Raw genomic sequence first — 18,006 nt, forward strand, 5'->3', positions numbered from 1 at the left:
CCGCTTTTCACTCCTTGGTTGAGCTCCTCAGCCTTGGCTTTAGCTCTGCCTTAATGAAATTGTGTTATAAAAAAAAAAAAAAACTTTCCATACATTAAATAATTATCTACCCCCATTATATATAATGAGATTATTCAAAATAAAGGTTGCTTAGTAGCTCAAGACTAAAACCTCATAGCATGAACTTAACTACTCAAAAGTGTCTTACCAAAAAAAAAAAAAAAAAAACTACTCAAGAGTGAATCCTCTCGTGGCCAAAAGGGCAATTATCTGTTGGAACCACATTTGAGATTTGAGGAAATACGAAGCGCGAACTGTGAACTTCTCTGTTGCGCGGGAATTTTCCACCTGAAGAATTCCATGGAGGCTTCCACCACTCAGAGCCTATACCAAAATGTGCATCAAACTTCTCTGAGAAACTCTTTTTTATTGTTACTTATTATTATTATTTTTTTTGAATTTCGCGCTAATACTTTCTGTGATTGTTCTTGTTCTTCATCTGCACATCCTTTTTTAGTTAGTCACCTCGGCCATTCAAAGGTGTCGGATCGCTGAGGATTTTTGCAGATTAACCGTTGTTCTTAAACGCATTCCCGAGTCGGATCCTCCGCTAGTCAGAATCTCATGTAAGGAAGCTTTTATCTGGAATGTTGAGATTTGTTTCTTGGTAACCTAGTTTCTTATTGATTTAGAATGATCTTAGGAACGTTTCTTAAATAATTTGCGTTTTCTGATATGTGTTCGACGGATACAGTTGGAATCTCCCTCTTAATTCAGAAATCGGAGTTTTTGGATTGTCGATGGTTAATAAGGCTGGAGGATTATTTTAATCGCATTTTAGCTATAAGATTTATAGAGTAGAACCAGTTAGAATGGATCACGAGTGCTGTAAATTTACGAAAATTTCCTTTCTTCTATATTTGTCAGTTTCGGATACCGGCGTCGGGAGCGGCTTGGAAGAGTTTCAAAACTTGAAGTGCTCGAGGAATGGCGTTTCTGACGAGAGTTTTGGTATGTGACGAGAGTTTCTGACGATATGTCTTTTTGGTTTTTGTTGTTGATCAGAATCATCGAATACCATTAGTTTACATTGAAATTGCGATCATGTGCCGTAAGATAAATATTGGTCTCATTTTGGCATACAATCTTGCATGTTTGAGGAAAATGAGTGGTCCTCACTGATCAAGAGTTATTGTAATCTCTGCTATCATTTAAGGTTACCAAATTCCTGAAGGCTGCTTCTTATTTAAGGCTGGAAACTGGAACAGTAAAATGATTGCTCCAGAGGCTCAGAGCATGGCAATGTGTACTTATGCCCCAAGTCCAGCCAGAGTCTAGGATCTATCGTGTTTGTCTATGAGTAATTGTCTGCTAATGGAAATGAAATAGATGATAAACCGCTTGCTTTTGAGAAATCTCTAAAACAGTACCAATTGGATCCATCAGATGAGCAAACCGCAAACCTTTTATGTGGCAATGCTAATGTAGCTTCAAGAGTTCCTCATCTAGTCAAAGTCACATGGTGCATGGTTCATGGATAATTATGGAAGGATTGATTTTTCTATACCAAGTTGAAAATATTGTTCATTGATTGTGTTGGTGAGAATTTGTGAAGTGAGGCTTTTATGCAAAAAGACCTGCCATATGTGTAATCAAAATATATTCGTGCAAGTTGTTGGAAACTCTGGATAAAATTGAGCCAATTTTTTTTCTTCTTTTGCTTGAGATGCACGGCAGGATTATATATTTATTAGTTTGTTTTATTTGGTTCAGAAGCAAAATTGAGCAAGTTCATAATTTTTTCATGCAGATGGAGTGCTTTCCATCACAACTACAAGTAAGTTTTCTTCGTTATGGTGGTATTGCATTGATTCGTAGGTCATTATACAGTTCAAAAACATAATTGTGAGAGTTACCTCTGCAACAATCATGAGTTCTACAGATTGCTGCAACACATTATTTCAGCCTCAAATAAAGTGAAAGCTTGTAGTCACTGGCTTATTGTGCATCCTTCTGTCATCCCGGATTAGCGTCTACCCAGCTATATTTCAAACTCTCAATTGCCATAATTTTTGTCCTTCTACATGTGGAGAAATATTTGGCTAGTACAGATGGCCTTTTTCCAACTGTTTTTCCTGATAGCTGAAGCTTAAAAATGAGCACCAGAGTAGCTAATAATGAAATTAATGTCCATAAAGTTTTTTTTTTTTTTTTTTTTTTAACTTTATTTCTATAGCTAGATGACAGAAGGGTTCAGATTGTAGTCAGCACGGATCTTTTGACAAACCCATTTAAAACAAATCAGGGAAGAAAGAATGTGGCAAGGTGAAAAAGGATCTGATGATTTCTGAAAATAGATGTTCCAAATAAGGTTTATTTGACTGAATGATCCTTTCAACTTCTGCAAAATAAAATAAAGCATTAAGTTTCTTCTTTGGCTAAGTGAGTATTTGTGAGGAATTTCAGGCACATGTGACTCTAAGATTTTTCACTACCGTATAAATTTAAAGGAAACTGTAGCTGCAAGAAAGCTGACAAGGTTGCCTTCAACCCCTAAGAATGGTGCAAAATTCAGGCAAGCATCTTCTGAGTCACACTTTTGTGGTTGCTTTCTCAAGTTTTCTCCCTCACAACCAGTTGGCAATTCTTTCTTTCCCCTTTTTTCAGTGGAACTGAAGTATCAATGTCCACTTCCGAGAGCATTGATGAGTTGGTAGCAGGGATTACTCACTTCTTCCAAAAGGTTTAACACACTCTATTATGGGATCCAAAGTTAATGCATCTGCCTTGTTCAGTAGGCTTTGTTCAGTCATTTAAACAACACATGTGCATGCACATACATGTCCACGTAGACATGTGTCCACTCACCCTTACATCTGCTGGCAGATTATATGTGAAGTTATAGAGACAATTAAGTGAAAGAAATGATGATGAAGGGTAGAGGTATCAACTATGAATTTATTATTGGAATCAATAAAATAATAAGGGCTTGATTCTTAAATTGTTCACCCTTCATTTAGGTAGTGACCTACTATAAACAGTTAAATTGTGCTGAAACCCCTGCAATATTACATATCCTTGTATCTTTTTTCGTTGCAATGGTTTAGTCGCTGGACTAGACATAAACAATGTAAGTGTTTGTAACTTCCTATGTAACAAAAAGAAGTTAATCCATGGGGATCAGAAACCCAATTTCTGTAAGAAAAGAGAACTGTAAATTTCAAAGAAAGAAAATGTTGATGAAAATGCAATTTGTTGTATTCGGGGAAAACTATATACAGTAGAAGAGAGAATTGGTGGAAGCTTTAGTGGCAAATATTCAGCTCTCCAGTAATAGAAGACATGTATTTTACCCAAACACCAAAATGGAAACCAACCACAATGATACAGTTGACAGTACCAAAGTTAAGTGACACCACTGTACTGCAGTATATGATATTAAATATTGTCATCGAAATCCCTTTTTATTTTTCTGGTTCCATCATGAGGTAATGGTTCATGGTCAACATCTTTTTGGGCCATCTTTACAAATTCTTTTTTCATCTTAGTATATGTGACATGTGAGGGTACTAACTTTTCTTTCAGAAAGTTTTCAATACTTTGTTTATGAACCCCCTATATCTTGGGTTTGTAAAATCCAACACCTCTGGTTTCTTGTCATGTTATGAACTTCAGTACTTGTATTTTGTCAGATGCTTATGAATATTAATTTTGTTTTTGTTTTCTAACCACCATTTTATTTTGCAACTTTTTCTGCAGATCTTTATCTTAAAAATTCCTGTAAGTTCAGCTAACTGAATCATATATTTTTTATATTATCTTATTGTTCAATACTTCATATTGATTTCTCTTGTTTTTATGGGACATGTATTCCTCATTAGTTCTCTACATTATGTATGGTGAAACGGGATGTGGTTTTGCTTCTTCTTTTTTTCTTTTTCTAGTTTTATTTTGACAATTATTGCCAGGGCAAGTCTTGGTGCAACAGTAAGGTTGTTCCACTTTAACTAAGTGGTCATGGGTTGAGTCTGGAAACAACCTCTCTGCAAAAGCAAGGGTAAGGCTGTGAACATTATGAGCCTTCCCAGTCCCTGCATTGGTTGGAGCCCCTTGCATTGGGTATTCCCTTTTTTCTTCTTTCAAATACAATTATGGCCTCATTAAGCATTGATTCTGCTGATATGTTTTAATTGTATTTATCGGAAGAACAATGTGGGGCAGGGGATTTGAGTTATTGACTTCCAACTTTCAGGCATTCTTGTCTTGCACACTTCATATCCAAGCACTTCTTGTTGCTCATGTTAAGTATTGACATATTGTTCTGTTGCCTATCTGAACTGTTTTGTACATTCCTTTGCTTCCTTCAGCTGTGCAGTTATATGATGTCTCATAAAAATGAACTGATTTACTTTAATTTTGTCCAGAAGGTTGCAGTTGAACTGGTTATTCAAAGAGCTGATGGCAATGGATATCAAAATCTTCTTTTGGCAGATGAGGGCATTCTTCTTTCTCTTGCCATATCAAGTGTTGAACGCCTGACCTCAGGCCTTGAAGATTATGTTCTTAAGCATGGAAATACGTTCGATCAACAGTGTTCCTCTTGCTTCTTAAGTAGGTGGGTTTCATAGAAATATTTTCCTTTTACAGACGCTGCTTTCTATTTCTTTTTTTTTTTTCTGAGCTGTTTGGTTTCTATTAATGTATGATTACCAGCCTTGAATCATGATTTTAATGTCCTTTTTTTTTTTTTTGGTGGTAGACCATTTAAGAACCACTTTTTCAGAAGGCAATGTAGTCTTAAGCTGATCTCTGTTTTTGTTTTATCTGCTTTCTGGCCAATATGTTTTTAATTGATGGTCTGTGTTGTGGAATAGCATTGTTTTTGAAGGGTAAGTTGAAAGTTTAACACTTATATTAATTAGGTAGGCAAATATATAGATGATCAGAATCCGGGCTATTCCGGCTGATTTGTTCTCCAATGGAGGATTTAAAGGCTACTTGAGTGAACCAGTCTAGGAGTGTTTGCCTACCTAATTAATATTAGTATTTCTATCTTTTTCATCCCCCCAAAAAAAAATGTTAAAAGTTTAACAAATTAAGGGTATGCTTAAAAAGACGAGCTTGGCTGCACCTTGGCTCAATCCACAACCGTGGCGTGGCCCTATTAAACCTCAGGCCAGCTGCATAATTATTGAACTTTTGAGGATTGATGTCTTTTATTCTGTAGACAGGGTTTTGGCTGCTTCTGAAGGCTTTAGATGGGGGTAATTCGGGGAAGTTGCATTTCATTATTTCTCTATAAATTGTTGCGATGCTGGTTATTAAGTTTTCTGGAAATTCTGTGTAAAATCCAAAGAGGCAGGAGGAAGAGAGCTTGAAAGCCTTTTTTTCCATTATTAGTGAAAACTGCTCGCATCCCTATTCTCTCCATAGAAATACCTTATGGAACTGCATTGATCCTTGTTTTGCAATGTTGTGTGTTTGTATGTTCTTCAGTTTATTGTGTTTTCTGTATTGTGAACCAGTTGTGGTTACTACATTATGCATTCCCATACCTTAAAGTGGTTTCCCTTCATTAGCCTAATTATTTCGTGAAGCCCCATCAGTACCATCTCATTTGCCTAATCATTAGAGGAATAAGTTTTGACTTATCTAGCTATTAATATATGTCCAGCTTGTACCCATGGTGATCAATAATTGTTTTTTTTTTTTTTTTTAATACATCCTTTATGGGTCAAAATTTCTGGCTCATTAACTACCACTCACCTTTTATAGCCATCATTACCAGAGATGTGTTGGTTTGCTGGTGTGCAGTGTTCAAACATCAGCATGTAGGAACAACAATCTATCATTCCCACACCAACAGTTTCTTATGCCACATGGAAGTATCGGTTAGGGCCCAATCTCAGGGGACATGCACATGCTATTATATAGTCTTTGTCAAATATTCACCAGACTAGAGTTCTCCAATGTCAATATGGTATTTTGACTGGTAAATTTTATCCTACATTATGGTTTTCTTTAAAGGAAGAAGAAAAAGAGGAGTTAAGTCATGTGAAATATGACTCATGCCTGATGATCAAGATGGACCACCGGATGAAATATGACTTATTGACTTTGTCATGTGACAGAATATGCTGTTGTATGTGTTTCGTGGTTACATTTTGGCCATTTAGGAAATGCTGTTTGAAGCCAATAAGAACCTTCTCGATTTTGTATAGCAGGCCAAGCAGCACAAATATTACGGTTTATCTTTGAGTTTGCATATCTTATTTCTAAGTCAATCAAATGCCCCCTACTGACAAGATGTCACATTGAATTTATGGATGCATACATAATGTATTGTTTTCTGATATTACTTGTTAGAGAACATTTGAAAGTTGGAAGTGGAGTAGGATGCAGTACAGAAAGTGCCAGAAGCACAAGACAGGTGGTAGAAGCAGTTATTGTAATAAGTGAATTACCAGAGCCATCAAGTAATTTGACTCCATCCTGCTTGAGGGCATGCAGTGCAAGAACAGAGGTTAAAAACATGTCACTACAGTTTCTTTCCTTCATAGATTTTTTGTTGTTTTATGATAAATCTACTTACAATAATCTGTTTTGAGAAGTTTTATCAAAGGATTTTTTCAACTTGAATGGATGGATTGGTTGGCCAGGACCCTATTGCACTTTCACTTTTGGTATCACTCCACCTAAAGCCAGTTAAATCCACCATCAGTGTCTGCAGATCTTTCTGATTGACATGCAGTTGACCATTCATGAAAATGCAGCCAAAGAGAAGGAACTAAAAGATAAAAATAAAAATAAAAAGAAAAAAAAGGAAATGCAAATATACCCCTGAAATAGTTTTAAAAAGGTGGAAATGATCATTCTATATGTTAACACAGCATATCTAAAAACTAAATGTTCTTCCCACCAACAAAAATGTGGAAAGAAACTGCCTTTCTCAGGAACAGGGGTATAGCTTTTGACATTCATACACCTGCACTGGCTGGAGCCTTGTGCTTTCAGTACTCCCTTTAATGAACCAAGGTTCTGGTACGTATATGTCTCTCCGGTTTTAGTTTCAAGGCATTGCAAGGATTCAGTCACTTAAGGAGAAAAATGTCAGACTAGTGGTTTCTATAACTTAAACATAAAGTTCTTTTTCCTTTTTGTTATTTTCTGGCAGAGGATTGGATGGGGGAGATCTGTGAAGTTTTTCTTTGTTCAATTGCTTGGTTTTATCCTAACTGCTTATATAATTTGTTTTCATATGTTTGCGCTAATGGGATCTTGTCTACAGGTGTTATATTTCCAAGATTTCTCACCATGCTCAATCCCTCAATCATCACTAGATGGATTGACTAGTATTGACTGGAAGAGTTATGGTTTGGAATTGGGAACAAATGTTTTGGACAGTAATGGCTGCGCAATGCTAGAATGGGAGAATTTGCCACCAAATACCCATATAGATATTGTCATCCACTGTTACCATAAGAAATATCCATTATAAGTTTGATGCATCATGTTTTTTTGATATGTGCTGAAGTTCAGCTGTGACATATTTCTTGACTTCCCATTCTTGGGTTGAAATGTGGTTAGCTATTCCTTAACTTGTTGCCTAAGGTCATGAGAATACAGGAACATAAAAAGACTCATGGTTATAAGCACCTTGTAAAGAAAGCAATTAAAGTCGCCTTGGATGGCTTGAAGCAGAGGTATAAGGGAACTCTCCTCAGTGCACATGCTGTCAAGGTCTCTCTCTCTCTCTCTCTCTCTCTCTCTCTCTCTCTCTCTCTCTCTCTCTCTCTATTGATAGCATAGAACAAAATTCCGTCGAAACTTGCGACCCATTTTATGAACCTCGAAACAAAAAACTAGGGGACCCAAAAAAAATCCCAAGTTTCGATCGAAACAGTTGAGATTTCGTTGAAACTTGTCGAAACCTCGAAACTTGGTTCAACCTAGCTGAACCAGCTGGTTCATGAGAAAAAAAATTCCCAAATTTCGTGGGAAACATGGGAAATTTCGTGGAAACTTGGAACTTTTTCTTGCGAGTTTTGTAGCTTTTCCAAATTTTCAATTTTTTTGTTTCTTTCATGTTTCCCCAAATACCACGACAAATACCCCCTCCATCAAGACTTCCCTATCCAAATTGCGTATTCCCTCAAACTGGTTATCTTAGGCATGTTGATGACTAGATTTATAAAGTTCCAGTTGTCGATTACCTTGACAACCATAGGCATAAAATGTCATGGGATGTCTATGTTCGTTGGTTGGAGGAGAGGATGTCACAGGCATAGTACTACTCAGCTCACAGAGTCACAGGATGGATCCACTCTTGGCACTCCTCTTGGCACTAAGTTGTACTTTCCTTTTATTGTCAGTTACTTTGTATTTGATGTTAGAAATTATATATTGAATGTTATGTACTTTAAGTAGTTAAGTTTATAGTGTACTTGATAAGACCCTACTAACATCTCAGAAAATCAATATGAAAATACAAGATTAACAAGATAGAACTGGTTTTAATGGTGCCAGTCACCCCCACACCCAAAGGTGTCCCTCGGCCTACAGCTGCCCAAGAAAACTCTCCAAAACATTCGATGCCTCTTTACTCACTTGTCCCTCTATTTATTACCCCCTCAACTAACCCTAAAATTTTCTTTCTCCTCCACATGGCCTAATCTTAGGGTCCTAACAGTACTTCTCGGACAACTCTACATTGATGTTATGTACATTGAATGACATATCTACATTGACTTTTTTAGCAAAATACAACCAATGTGTTCTTTATATTCTAATTAGTTTAAATGTAGAGTCCCACCCTAAAATACTCCCTAAAACCTGTTGAAACTTCATGTCGAAACTTGCACGAAAAGTCCTTAGTTTCCTCGAAATTTCCCAGTTTCCCACCTAGGTTTCCCATTTTCACTTGGTCGAAACTTGAGTTTCCCTCGAATTTTTTTCTTTGATTGATAGTGATTTACTATTATCAGGAACAAGTCTATGGGGCAGATAGAGGAGGGTTACAACTTCTTAGTTCAATTATTTGGTGACAGCAAAATGCACCATATATGTATGGAACCAACCTTCATTGCATTTTTATTGTTTGTATTCTTATTAGTCCAAGTACCAATGTTTTTGCACACACCTTTTGACTGGTTGCTGTGCTTTGGGCTCCATATTGAGGAGTCTGAATAGAAGATCAGTGAAGCATTTTTTCCTAATCCCAAACTATTAAAAGAATAATGTTTTATGCACCCTTGCAAATTCCCATGCTGTAGAAGGGTGCCTACTATCCTTTCTTTCTTTCTTTCTGTAGAAGGGTGCCTACTATACTTTCTTTCTTTCTTTTTTTTCAAAGAAGGTAAATAATTCCCTACAGAATCGAGGGCAAAAAAATGACTAGATTCCTGTGAACTTGTAGATTAAAATGTGAAAACTGAATTACATAACTAATGTCATCCTCCCAATTCCCTGTTATTTTACTACTTAAACAAATTAAATTCATAATGTTATTGGTGATTCCTGCATTTCCTTTTCTCACACTGTCTCATTTGATGAACTTTTCCTCTCAGATATGCAGTTATGTCCCTGATCTAGCAAGAACAATCACCGGCCTGGTTCTGTCATCCAATGATGCAGAATTCCAAAAGGAATGCTGTTTCCTTCTGGGATTGCAGCCACATGTGATTGAGGAAGGGAAAAAGGTTGAAGATTGCATCAAGGAAAAGATTGTTGCAATTATAGAGACAAATGATAACAAGAAACAGAGACACACAGAATCTGCAGCCCTCCTCTTTGATGGTGATAACAGGAATGAGCCAGAGTTCGAAGATGAATATCAAAAAGGTGAAGATGACTATAGTATCTTGGATCTATAAACTAAAAATTTCAGCATCAAGATGTTCTGCAAAATAATCTTTAATATGGAAGGTATGGTCTCCACAACCTTCCAGATCCTCTTGCATGTATTAGGATGCAATAGTAGCCTATATCCTACACCACCAAATTAAGTTTACAGTAGATTTTTCAACATTTTAGAAGCTTTGTTGATGCATTACTGACGAAACCAGAGCTAATCCTAATTTTGGCTTCTTCATTTTCTTTCTCCTCTCTTTCCGTACGTCCGCTACTGGAGAGTGAGGTGTCACCTCTACTATGAATCTAGAATAATTTAAAATAGTGATATCACTACTAATATTAAAAGGGGAAATATAGAAACTTCTAGCAGGCTCTTGTGAGGGAAAATATGCATGGACAGACACTTTAGAAGTAGTTGTCACATACAAATCCTAAATGTTTCATAGAAACCAAAGAAATGCAGAGGACTCTTTTAAGGAACACAGGGGGTCCCTTTTGCAATATTTAAAGGGATATTGATGGATCTGTTTTGTTGGCATGAAGCTGGCTGAGTGGAGTTCAGAATTGAGAGTTTGAGACAACTTCTTCTACTCTTTGCCTCTGGGCATTCTCTCCAACATTTGTATCCCAGGGTCCCATCTCACTTTTCCTCCAAATCTTCCACCTCACTTTTGTTCCAAATCTCCTTGATAAGATCCAAATCTCCTCTTTGGTGATACATTATTTTTATTTTATAGTTTTAGTAAAGGTGCTACGCTAGTTTTACTTCCCCTTTTGTTTGTTACTAGAAGTCTGGAACTTCTACCTCCTAATTTTTATTCAAAAAGGGTGGGAATGTAACTGCTTCAAATCTGGAACCTCACTGGATTTTGAAGTTTTGAACTAGGCCTAGACCGACGGAAATTGCTTTAGTCCTGCGCATTACTGTCATGTGAAATTTTGGATTGTTGGATCCGAAATTTCGGTCATTCAATGACTAGGGATGTTTTGCTTGACAGTCCTGCGCATTACCAGACCGACTATTCTGCCGCCTACCACTGAGCTACAACCTTATCTCCAATCTCCGAAAGAACTTTTGACAAACCAAATATTAAAATCTGAGTTAGGACCGAAGATTTGGATGCATTGGAGAAACAAACTAAAGTGTTTAACAGTGTTTAAATACGTGTGTTTCCTACATAAGCCAAAGAACTAAAACCTTAAAAAAAGGACTAAAGAAGGTTGGTCATTAGAAAATTGTTTAAAATTAACTGAAAGTTAGAGATCCTAATCTTCATTATGTAGTATTAAATTAACTAAATGATGAATATCTGTTTTTCTTGGTCGGCAGCATATTTTAAAGCTTGCCTTTTTACTAATGTATGGTGTGAATGAATTGAAACAAGAACAGCGTATATCCTTTTCTGAGTATAGTTGGAGTCCATGTCAGTGAGCAGTGGTTTGTTTACCGTTACTTTGGGGGTGGGGAAAGGATAATTTAGTTGATTGTTTGATAAGATTGTTTTTCCTAGTGGCTTAATAAACAAAATTTGATAATATGTGTAGGATACCATCATTGCTGCTATTACTATATTTTGTCTTCTGGTGAATATTGTCACCATGATCAGTACTATATTTTGTCTTCTGGTGAATATTATCATCATGATCAGTTATTTTATTTACGTACAGGGTTACTTTTTCATTGTTTGTATCTCAATTCACTCAAGTCTTCCTAATTTTTAGCGCTTTTGTCAAAAGCCTAGGAACCATCTTTTGTCAAAAGCTTAGTAAAGGCTTAAGAATGTGCAAGTTGTGTCTTTTTCTTAAAGAATGCAAAGTAATGTTCCGTACACATGCATGTCTCCAAAAAGCAAACTGAACCAAAAGAATAGATGGAATAAAGAAAGGCCATACAAGATTCTTAGGCTAAAAAGTTTTAGAAGTCTTGTTAGCTGAAGATTGATTACCCAATAAAAACAAAAAGCTGGAGATTCGAGATCCTAAAACTGATTATAAAGTTTGAAATAAATGTTATTCTGTCTCCTTGTTGGTTTTTGATTTGTTTGATAAGCTTCCTTTCTAACCTGTGATATGAATGCACTGAAAGAATAAAAAAGGACATCCTCTTTGGAAGATATTGTTGGAGTTGATGTCGGTAGTGTATTTCTTTAATCTCTGGAGGTGGGGTTGTTAAGTTGATATCATTATTATCTACTAAAAATGCTTTCCTACTGGTGACTTGTTAGAGAATTTTAAATTATTTGCCAGGCTAATACCATCATTACTGTAAAAAAAAAAATTCTTTTCTTATTATATACTGTCATCATCATCAGTGATTTCATTTAAGCTATTTGGTTTCATAAGAACAATAAATGAATTATACTATGCTTCTATAAAATTATTGGGTGGGAATTAGTTCACACAGTCTACTCATTAATTTGCTGCTGATCTATCTTAATTATGAACACTAATATATAAGTGGTCTTTTTTGTAATTGATGTCACTTTCACTCCTCAGTCTTCTCACTTCTTTCCTACTTTTCAGAACTTCATTTGGAAATTGTTTGGGTCATGGGCATTAAATGCGCATGACCGTCAAGCCGAGATTTCGGACCATTAGATTTGAAATCTCGATCGAAATTGAATCTCAACCGTTGAATTTCAATGGTTGAGATCGAAATTTTGATCAAATTTTGATCAGACTCTTAGTGTGGCTTGATGGTGCTGTGCATTAAATGCTCAAGACCCAAGGAAGTCGTGGACAGACATGGGAAGTGGAACAAGTAGTTCATAAACAACCTTCTTGACCCTCCCAGTTTTAGGTTATACCCCAACTGGCCCTAGAGGTGATTATGCAGCTTAAATCGAAAATTTAAAATAAGATATAAATAAATAAACAAAAATTTTATTATAAAATAACTAGTCAAGTACATGATAACAAGGGTTGAGTCCGTGGGGATTCACTCACCCCCATAGGACTTCAAACATACATTGATACCCACACCTTAACAATACACAAAGTATTCATGACATGGTGTTGATATCAAAGAGTGGATATGCAGTGGTGGTAGCTTTCCATGTAGAGATAGTACTTCCCCAGGCCTGTGGGCCCCCAATTGTTATGACTGACCAAAAAAAATATGAAAGAGAGAGAGAGAGTGGTGTTTTGTTGTGATTGTGGGCCTTAATAGGTAGAATCCACTTGTTTCGCGGATCAGACAAGCAGATCTCCACGAATTTTTGTGTGGTTTTAAACAGTACCAATCCGGAAATGTTGATGAGTGATGAGATTGGAAAAAAAATCCAACAACTTGCGCTTCACAACATTGCTTTCACAATCAGGAAAACCCCAAAAAATTAGGAAGTTTCTGCATTGTTTAAGAGGTACCATTACATAGGAGTGTAAATGGACCAGATTTGGATTGGATAGTGGTAATACAATAACCACATCCTATTATATTTGGATGAATTCAGATAATATTCTATCGGTTTTAGGATGAGTTCAGTCGGATTCGGATGACAATTGAATAGTTATTTTCTCAAGTAGATTCTTCTAAATGAGAATGAATACTGATTGAATACAAGTTTTCGATTACCTATTTACATATTTACCATTTTATCTTAGAGGACCATGTTTGAAATTTAAAATTCAACAACTTTGGTAGTTATTTTAGTAGAAAATCTAGAAAAATAGTATCAAAGGTAAAAAAAATTAAAAATTAAAAAATAAATGTAAATAAGTAACTTAATTGGTTAATTTTATCAGATGGATAATAATTAGAAATAAATGGTATACCATATCCGCATTATATTAGTAATACGGATTCGGATATCCGTAAACGGATGTAAATTCGAAAACGGATTTCGGTTATCCATTTTCACCTCTACCATTACATACAATTCAACATGAGAGCATAGGTATACAAAAATCTCCGTTAAACTTTATAATATATAACAACAACCCACATCCAAAGCATCAGTAAACTGAAACCCACTTAATAATTTCTTTCATATCAAATTTATATGAAGTACAGGCTACTTTTACTCTTAAAACTTTAAACCACTCTCGATTTGAGTTTGTTTAAGCAGCTGAAGGTGCTGGAATGTAAGAAATGTCAGGTTCAGGTATCATAGTCATGATTGATGGCCTAGAGAATGTCTCTCCCTCTGGTGCAGGATCCTCCTCTGGCTTGAAGTCCAGGGATCTGTCATTGTAAATTTCCCACCATTTTTCCACTAGCATCTTAACATCTTCTCTCTCCATGTTCGGTTCTTTACCAGTAAACCTCCATGGCTTTGAACCCTGTTTTAGATACACAAGAAAGAAAAGGTTGATAATAGAAGTCAGCATTCTCTTTTCCCAATCCATCTTGAGATAGAGATATACAAAGATCCAAAGTCTAGTTAATGAAGACTACTCACAGCTGCACAGTAGTGGACCACTTTAACTTTATCAAGCTCGACATTCTCTGGGTGGCGCCAGAGCATGCCTAGAATCAAGTTGTACACCAGAGGGATGGGCTTCAACATATGGTTGAAGAACACATTCAAGAAATCCTATATAGAAAAGATAAAAAGGTTAATTAGAATTAGAAACTGAAGTAAGATTCTTCTATCCTTCTTAATCATGTCACACATGGTTTTTCTTCCCAGAATCATTTCTATTCTTAAAGCCAACCAAAGAACCCCCAATGCCATGTCACAAAGTTTCAAGAAGTCACCATCCAAGATTTGTGATGGATGGTATGTGCCAATCAAAGTCGACCATCTAGATCTTTCATTCTTATCTCATAATCATGGAGAATCTTCTCTAGACAACTTGAACAAAATGATGGAAAGTAGGTCCAAGATGACCATAAAAATTATAGTAACCGGTTCAAAATAAAATTTTGGGCATTTATTTACGAGGAAAGACTTGAAATTTCCTTCACATGCGGTAAAGTGCAGATTTGGTCACAAATATTCTTGGAGTGAATTGGTGAGGCTTAGTTTTCATTGTAAACGTAGTTTAATGGTGATTTCCCTATTTAAACTGTGTTTGGCTTCAGTGCTGAGAATGGTGAGGATCAAAATTGTGGTCGAGATCAACCATTTGAATCTTGACCATATGCAGTTTAGTGCTACACATTAATTGTACAGCATTAAAGCACGACCCATCTAAAGTCTAATAAAAAGATAAGATTTTGATTACTGTGACTCATTAATTTCTTGTGGGTCAAAACTACTCTGTATGGCAATCTAATGGCACCAATAACCATGGGTGAAAGAAGAACCTATTCTATTTTACTGGGGAAGGTTTGAACCGAGAGGCTTAAACCCAAGTCATCCTGATAGCAATGAAAACACAAGAAGGCTACAAAGTGTAGTAGGCACTTGTTCAGATTGAGATTTGACTTACTTGCTCTGCAAATAGAGTTGGTGTTGTGATTTGTAGCTTCTTGAGAAGTGATTCGCAAGTTAATCTGCTAGGCTCATAAACAAACATCCCAGCATTGAAATACAAGGAAGGTGGTGGACCCATCTCTGCTGGCCATTTAACCTTATCAGGACACTGTTGGCAATACCCAATAGAGTATTGTGGTGACTTACTCCATGAAGGCTCACAGAAACAATCCAACACAGCATAGAAGTACCCATCCGGTGCATCAAAGAGATGATCAATGTTCTCAAACACTTGGATATCAGCATCTAGGTAAACCATCTTACTGTACTCTTCAAACTACATAAAAAAAACCCACATAACTTGTTTGATTAAATGCATTAACAACATATATATATGATATAAATACTGATTCACTTACATTCCATATACGGAGCTTTGAGTAGTTGATGACATAGTAAGCATGAGCAAATCTTGTTTGATTCTCAGGTGGGTAGATGGGCTCGATTTCACGAACGATGCAACCTTGAGACCTCAACATCTCACGGTGTTCTTCAGGAACATCAGACAAGATAGCCACAACCAAAGGGTAAGCACTCTTCACCTTACGTAAACCCTTCACTAATCCCACCACTCCCTTAACATAATCACCATTTCCGGCTAAGAATGTTACGTAAGCCCTCTTGGAGTAACCTGTGTTAAGGGTCGTAGCTTTGCCGGAGCCGGAAAATACGTCGACCGGAACTTCTGGTGGTGCCATAAGTAGTTACTGCCGCCGGCAGGCAGTTGACGACTTGTGTTGTTGTTGTGAGGAGTGTTGGGGAAGTGAAGTAAGCAACACTTAAGAAAAGTATGCGAACTTGCTTTCCTTTGTTCCTGAGTTTGGCCATGGGAGACTCTAGTCTTTAAATACACCCCAAATGAGAGTTACATGGAATTGAAATGCTACCGTAATGAAACTCAAATGAAGCTTTCTCGTTAGTGATCTTTGATCTACTTTCTTTACCCCTCTCAGACGAAACGTATGAATAATATACAGCTCACCGTCCATATCACCAGAATGGAAGGCTGAGATTCGATGAAGACCGTGATGTCCTCTAGGTAAGGAAGTGAAAATTTTTATTTTCCTCTTTATCTTATGGGTTATAAAAAGTAGTTTTCTTAACCCAAAAAATATATAAAGGCAGTCTTCATTTGTTGCCCAATGGACAAGGTGGATAGCTCTATTTCACATAATGGGTAAAGTTTTGGGTTATAATTAGTTCTAAATTTTCGAAAATATAATCCTCCTGAATTGTGTGGTATAAAATAGGGGAAAAATGAGCATTTGATCCGTTGCGACCTGGATGCACTTAGGTATAATTGTTTTTAACAAGGAAAACATAATCATTGGTCTTGCATATATGTGAATGCAAGTTCTATACTTTGGTAAATAGATTATACTCTATTTACATTCTTCTATTATATATTTAGGAAAAGATTCAATCTCGGAGCATTTATGGTCAAGGTGGGAGCCAACTCTTGGGACTTAATGCATCGAACTAATGATTGATTGTCAGTTTCATGAGAATCCGACCTAGTCCTATGGTCTAACACTAACAGCAACTGCAAATAGTTGCGCAAACCCAAAGCCTCACCATGCAACTCACCTCTTCCTTGTTACACCATTGAAATAACAAAGACTGACTTCACCTGAACCACCATCATAAATTAAACCAACACTTAGCTGCACCAGGGTCACCTTCGTCTAGCCTTAATCCACCCCTACTCTTGAAATTTTGGATTTTGAACCTATACTTTGTTTGGGTTTACAATAAAAACTGGTGCATTCCAGCCATGAAGATCAAACTTGCATTTCTTAGCTTAAATATACCCTACCCAAACTTTTCCTTGCTATGATTATTTTGTTTTAAAATGCGATCTTGTAAACATTGATATGAGTTCGAATCAGTTGCATATACACTTAAAGGGTCAATTATTCATTTGTTTTTTTAACCATTCAAATGGAAATTAAATGTATTCATTGAAACAAGAACATCAAACCATGCTTCTGACTGTACATGCAAGTGATCCCAGGATTTGAAGTCATTAAAAGCCTGAACAAATAGTTCCATATTGTTGAATTCAGGTTTTCTCTCATTGTGTTCATGTCAACGAGGTACTTGTTATCTTGCCTCTCACAATGTGTCTTTCCGTGTAGAAGTATGGATCCTGTTACGGTGTTAGCCTTGAAAGTAGAATCTGAATCTTTTACAACGACAATGAGAGAGTCCTTCCATTCAACCTGTTCATACAATCATACATTTATGTGAGTGTAAATGTATGATTGTATGAGTAGGTTGAATAAAAAATATTCAAATTTGGACATTGATTTAGTCCGCAGGACCGTCATGCGAAACATTTGGATCTCGATTATTAAAATTCAACGGTCGAGAGGTTTCGGATTCGGCAAACCGAAATTCACTTAACCCTCATGTAGATGACTTAAGCAATTTCGTCCGATTTCATTGTGAGAGAGGATAGTTCCAGCCCATATCTAGATATGATGTAAACTTCTAATCCTAAAACGAGAGACCCATAACCAAATCCTCAAATCCTCTGATGTGATACCCCTAACTCACGTACTCCATACCAATTCTGGTCCAGGAAGCCAGGGGCCTCCATGAAAACACCTCCACTACCTTAACGGAGGAGAATATTATTATTGTTGTTTTTTAATGGTAGCAGAGAAACTTACTGGAAATGATCGAGACGTTTTTTCGTTTCTCTCTTTATCTAGTAAATTACAGGGGGATC

At 36.5% G+C, this 18,006-nt stretch overlaps 2 protein-coding genes across 2 annotated transcripts; one reads left to right on the forward strand and one right to left on the reverse strand.

Moving 5' to 3' along the window:
- The first annotated feature begins 237 nt into the window (after positions 1-237).
- Positions 238-10,587, forward strand: LOC149007034 (type 2 DNA topoisomerase 6 subunit B-like). Its single transcript, XM_089164749.1, is given in 12 exon segments — positions 238-396; positions 518-626; positions 928-1,011; positions 1,811-1,837; positions 2,467-2,575; positions 2,668-2,743; positions 3,760-3,780; positions 4,425-4,615; positions 6,367-6,523; positions 7,289-7,512; positions 7,620-7,740; positions 9,567-10,587. Coding segments are annotated over 12 exon segments (1,461 nt in total). The 5' UTR covers positions 238-360; the 3' UTR covers positions 9,873-10,587.
- A 3,162-nt stretch (positions 10,588-13,749) lies between these two features.
- On the reverse strand, positions 13,750-16,082 carry GOLS4 (galactinol synthase 4). Its single transcript, XM_089164751.1, has 4 exons — positions 15,632-16,082; positions 15,229-15,549; positions 14,253-14,387; positions 13,750-14,133 (listed from the first exon to the last, which is right to left on the reverse strand). Exons 1-4 carry the CDS (start codon positions 15,968-15,970, stop codon positions 13,912-13,914), a joined length of 1,017 nt encoding a protein of 338 aa, XP_089020877.1. The 5' UTR covers positions 15,971-16,082; the 3' UTR covers positions 13,750-13,911.
- Between the last annotated feature and the right edge of the window lie 1,924 nt (positions 16,083-18,006).

The sequence above is a fragment of the Hakea prostrata genome, chromosome 8 (assembly GCF_041222555.1).
Source record: "Hakea prostrata isolate BN-2017 chromosome 8, UWA_Hpros_2, whole genome shotgun sequence".
In the NCBI taxonomy this organism is placed as follows: Eukaryota; Viridiplantae; Streptophyta; class Magnoliopsida; order Proteales; family Proteaceae; genus Hakea; species Hakea prostrata.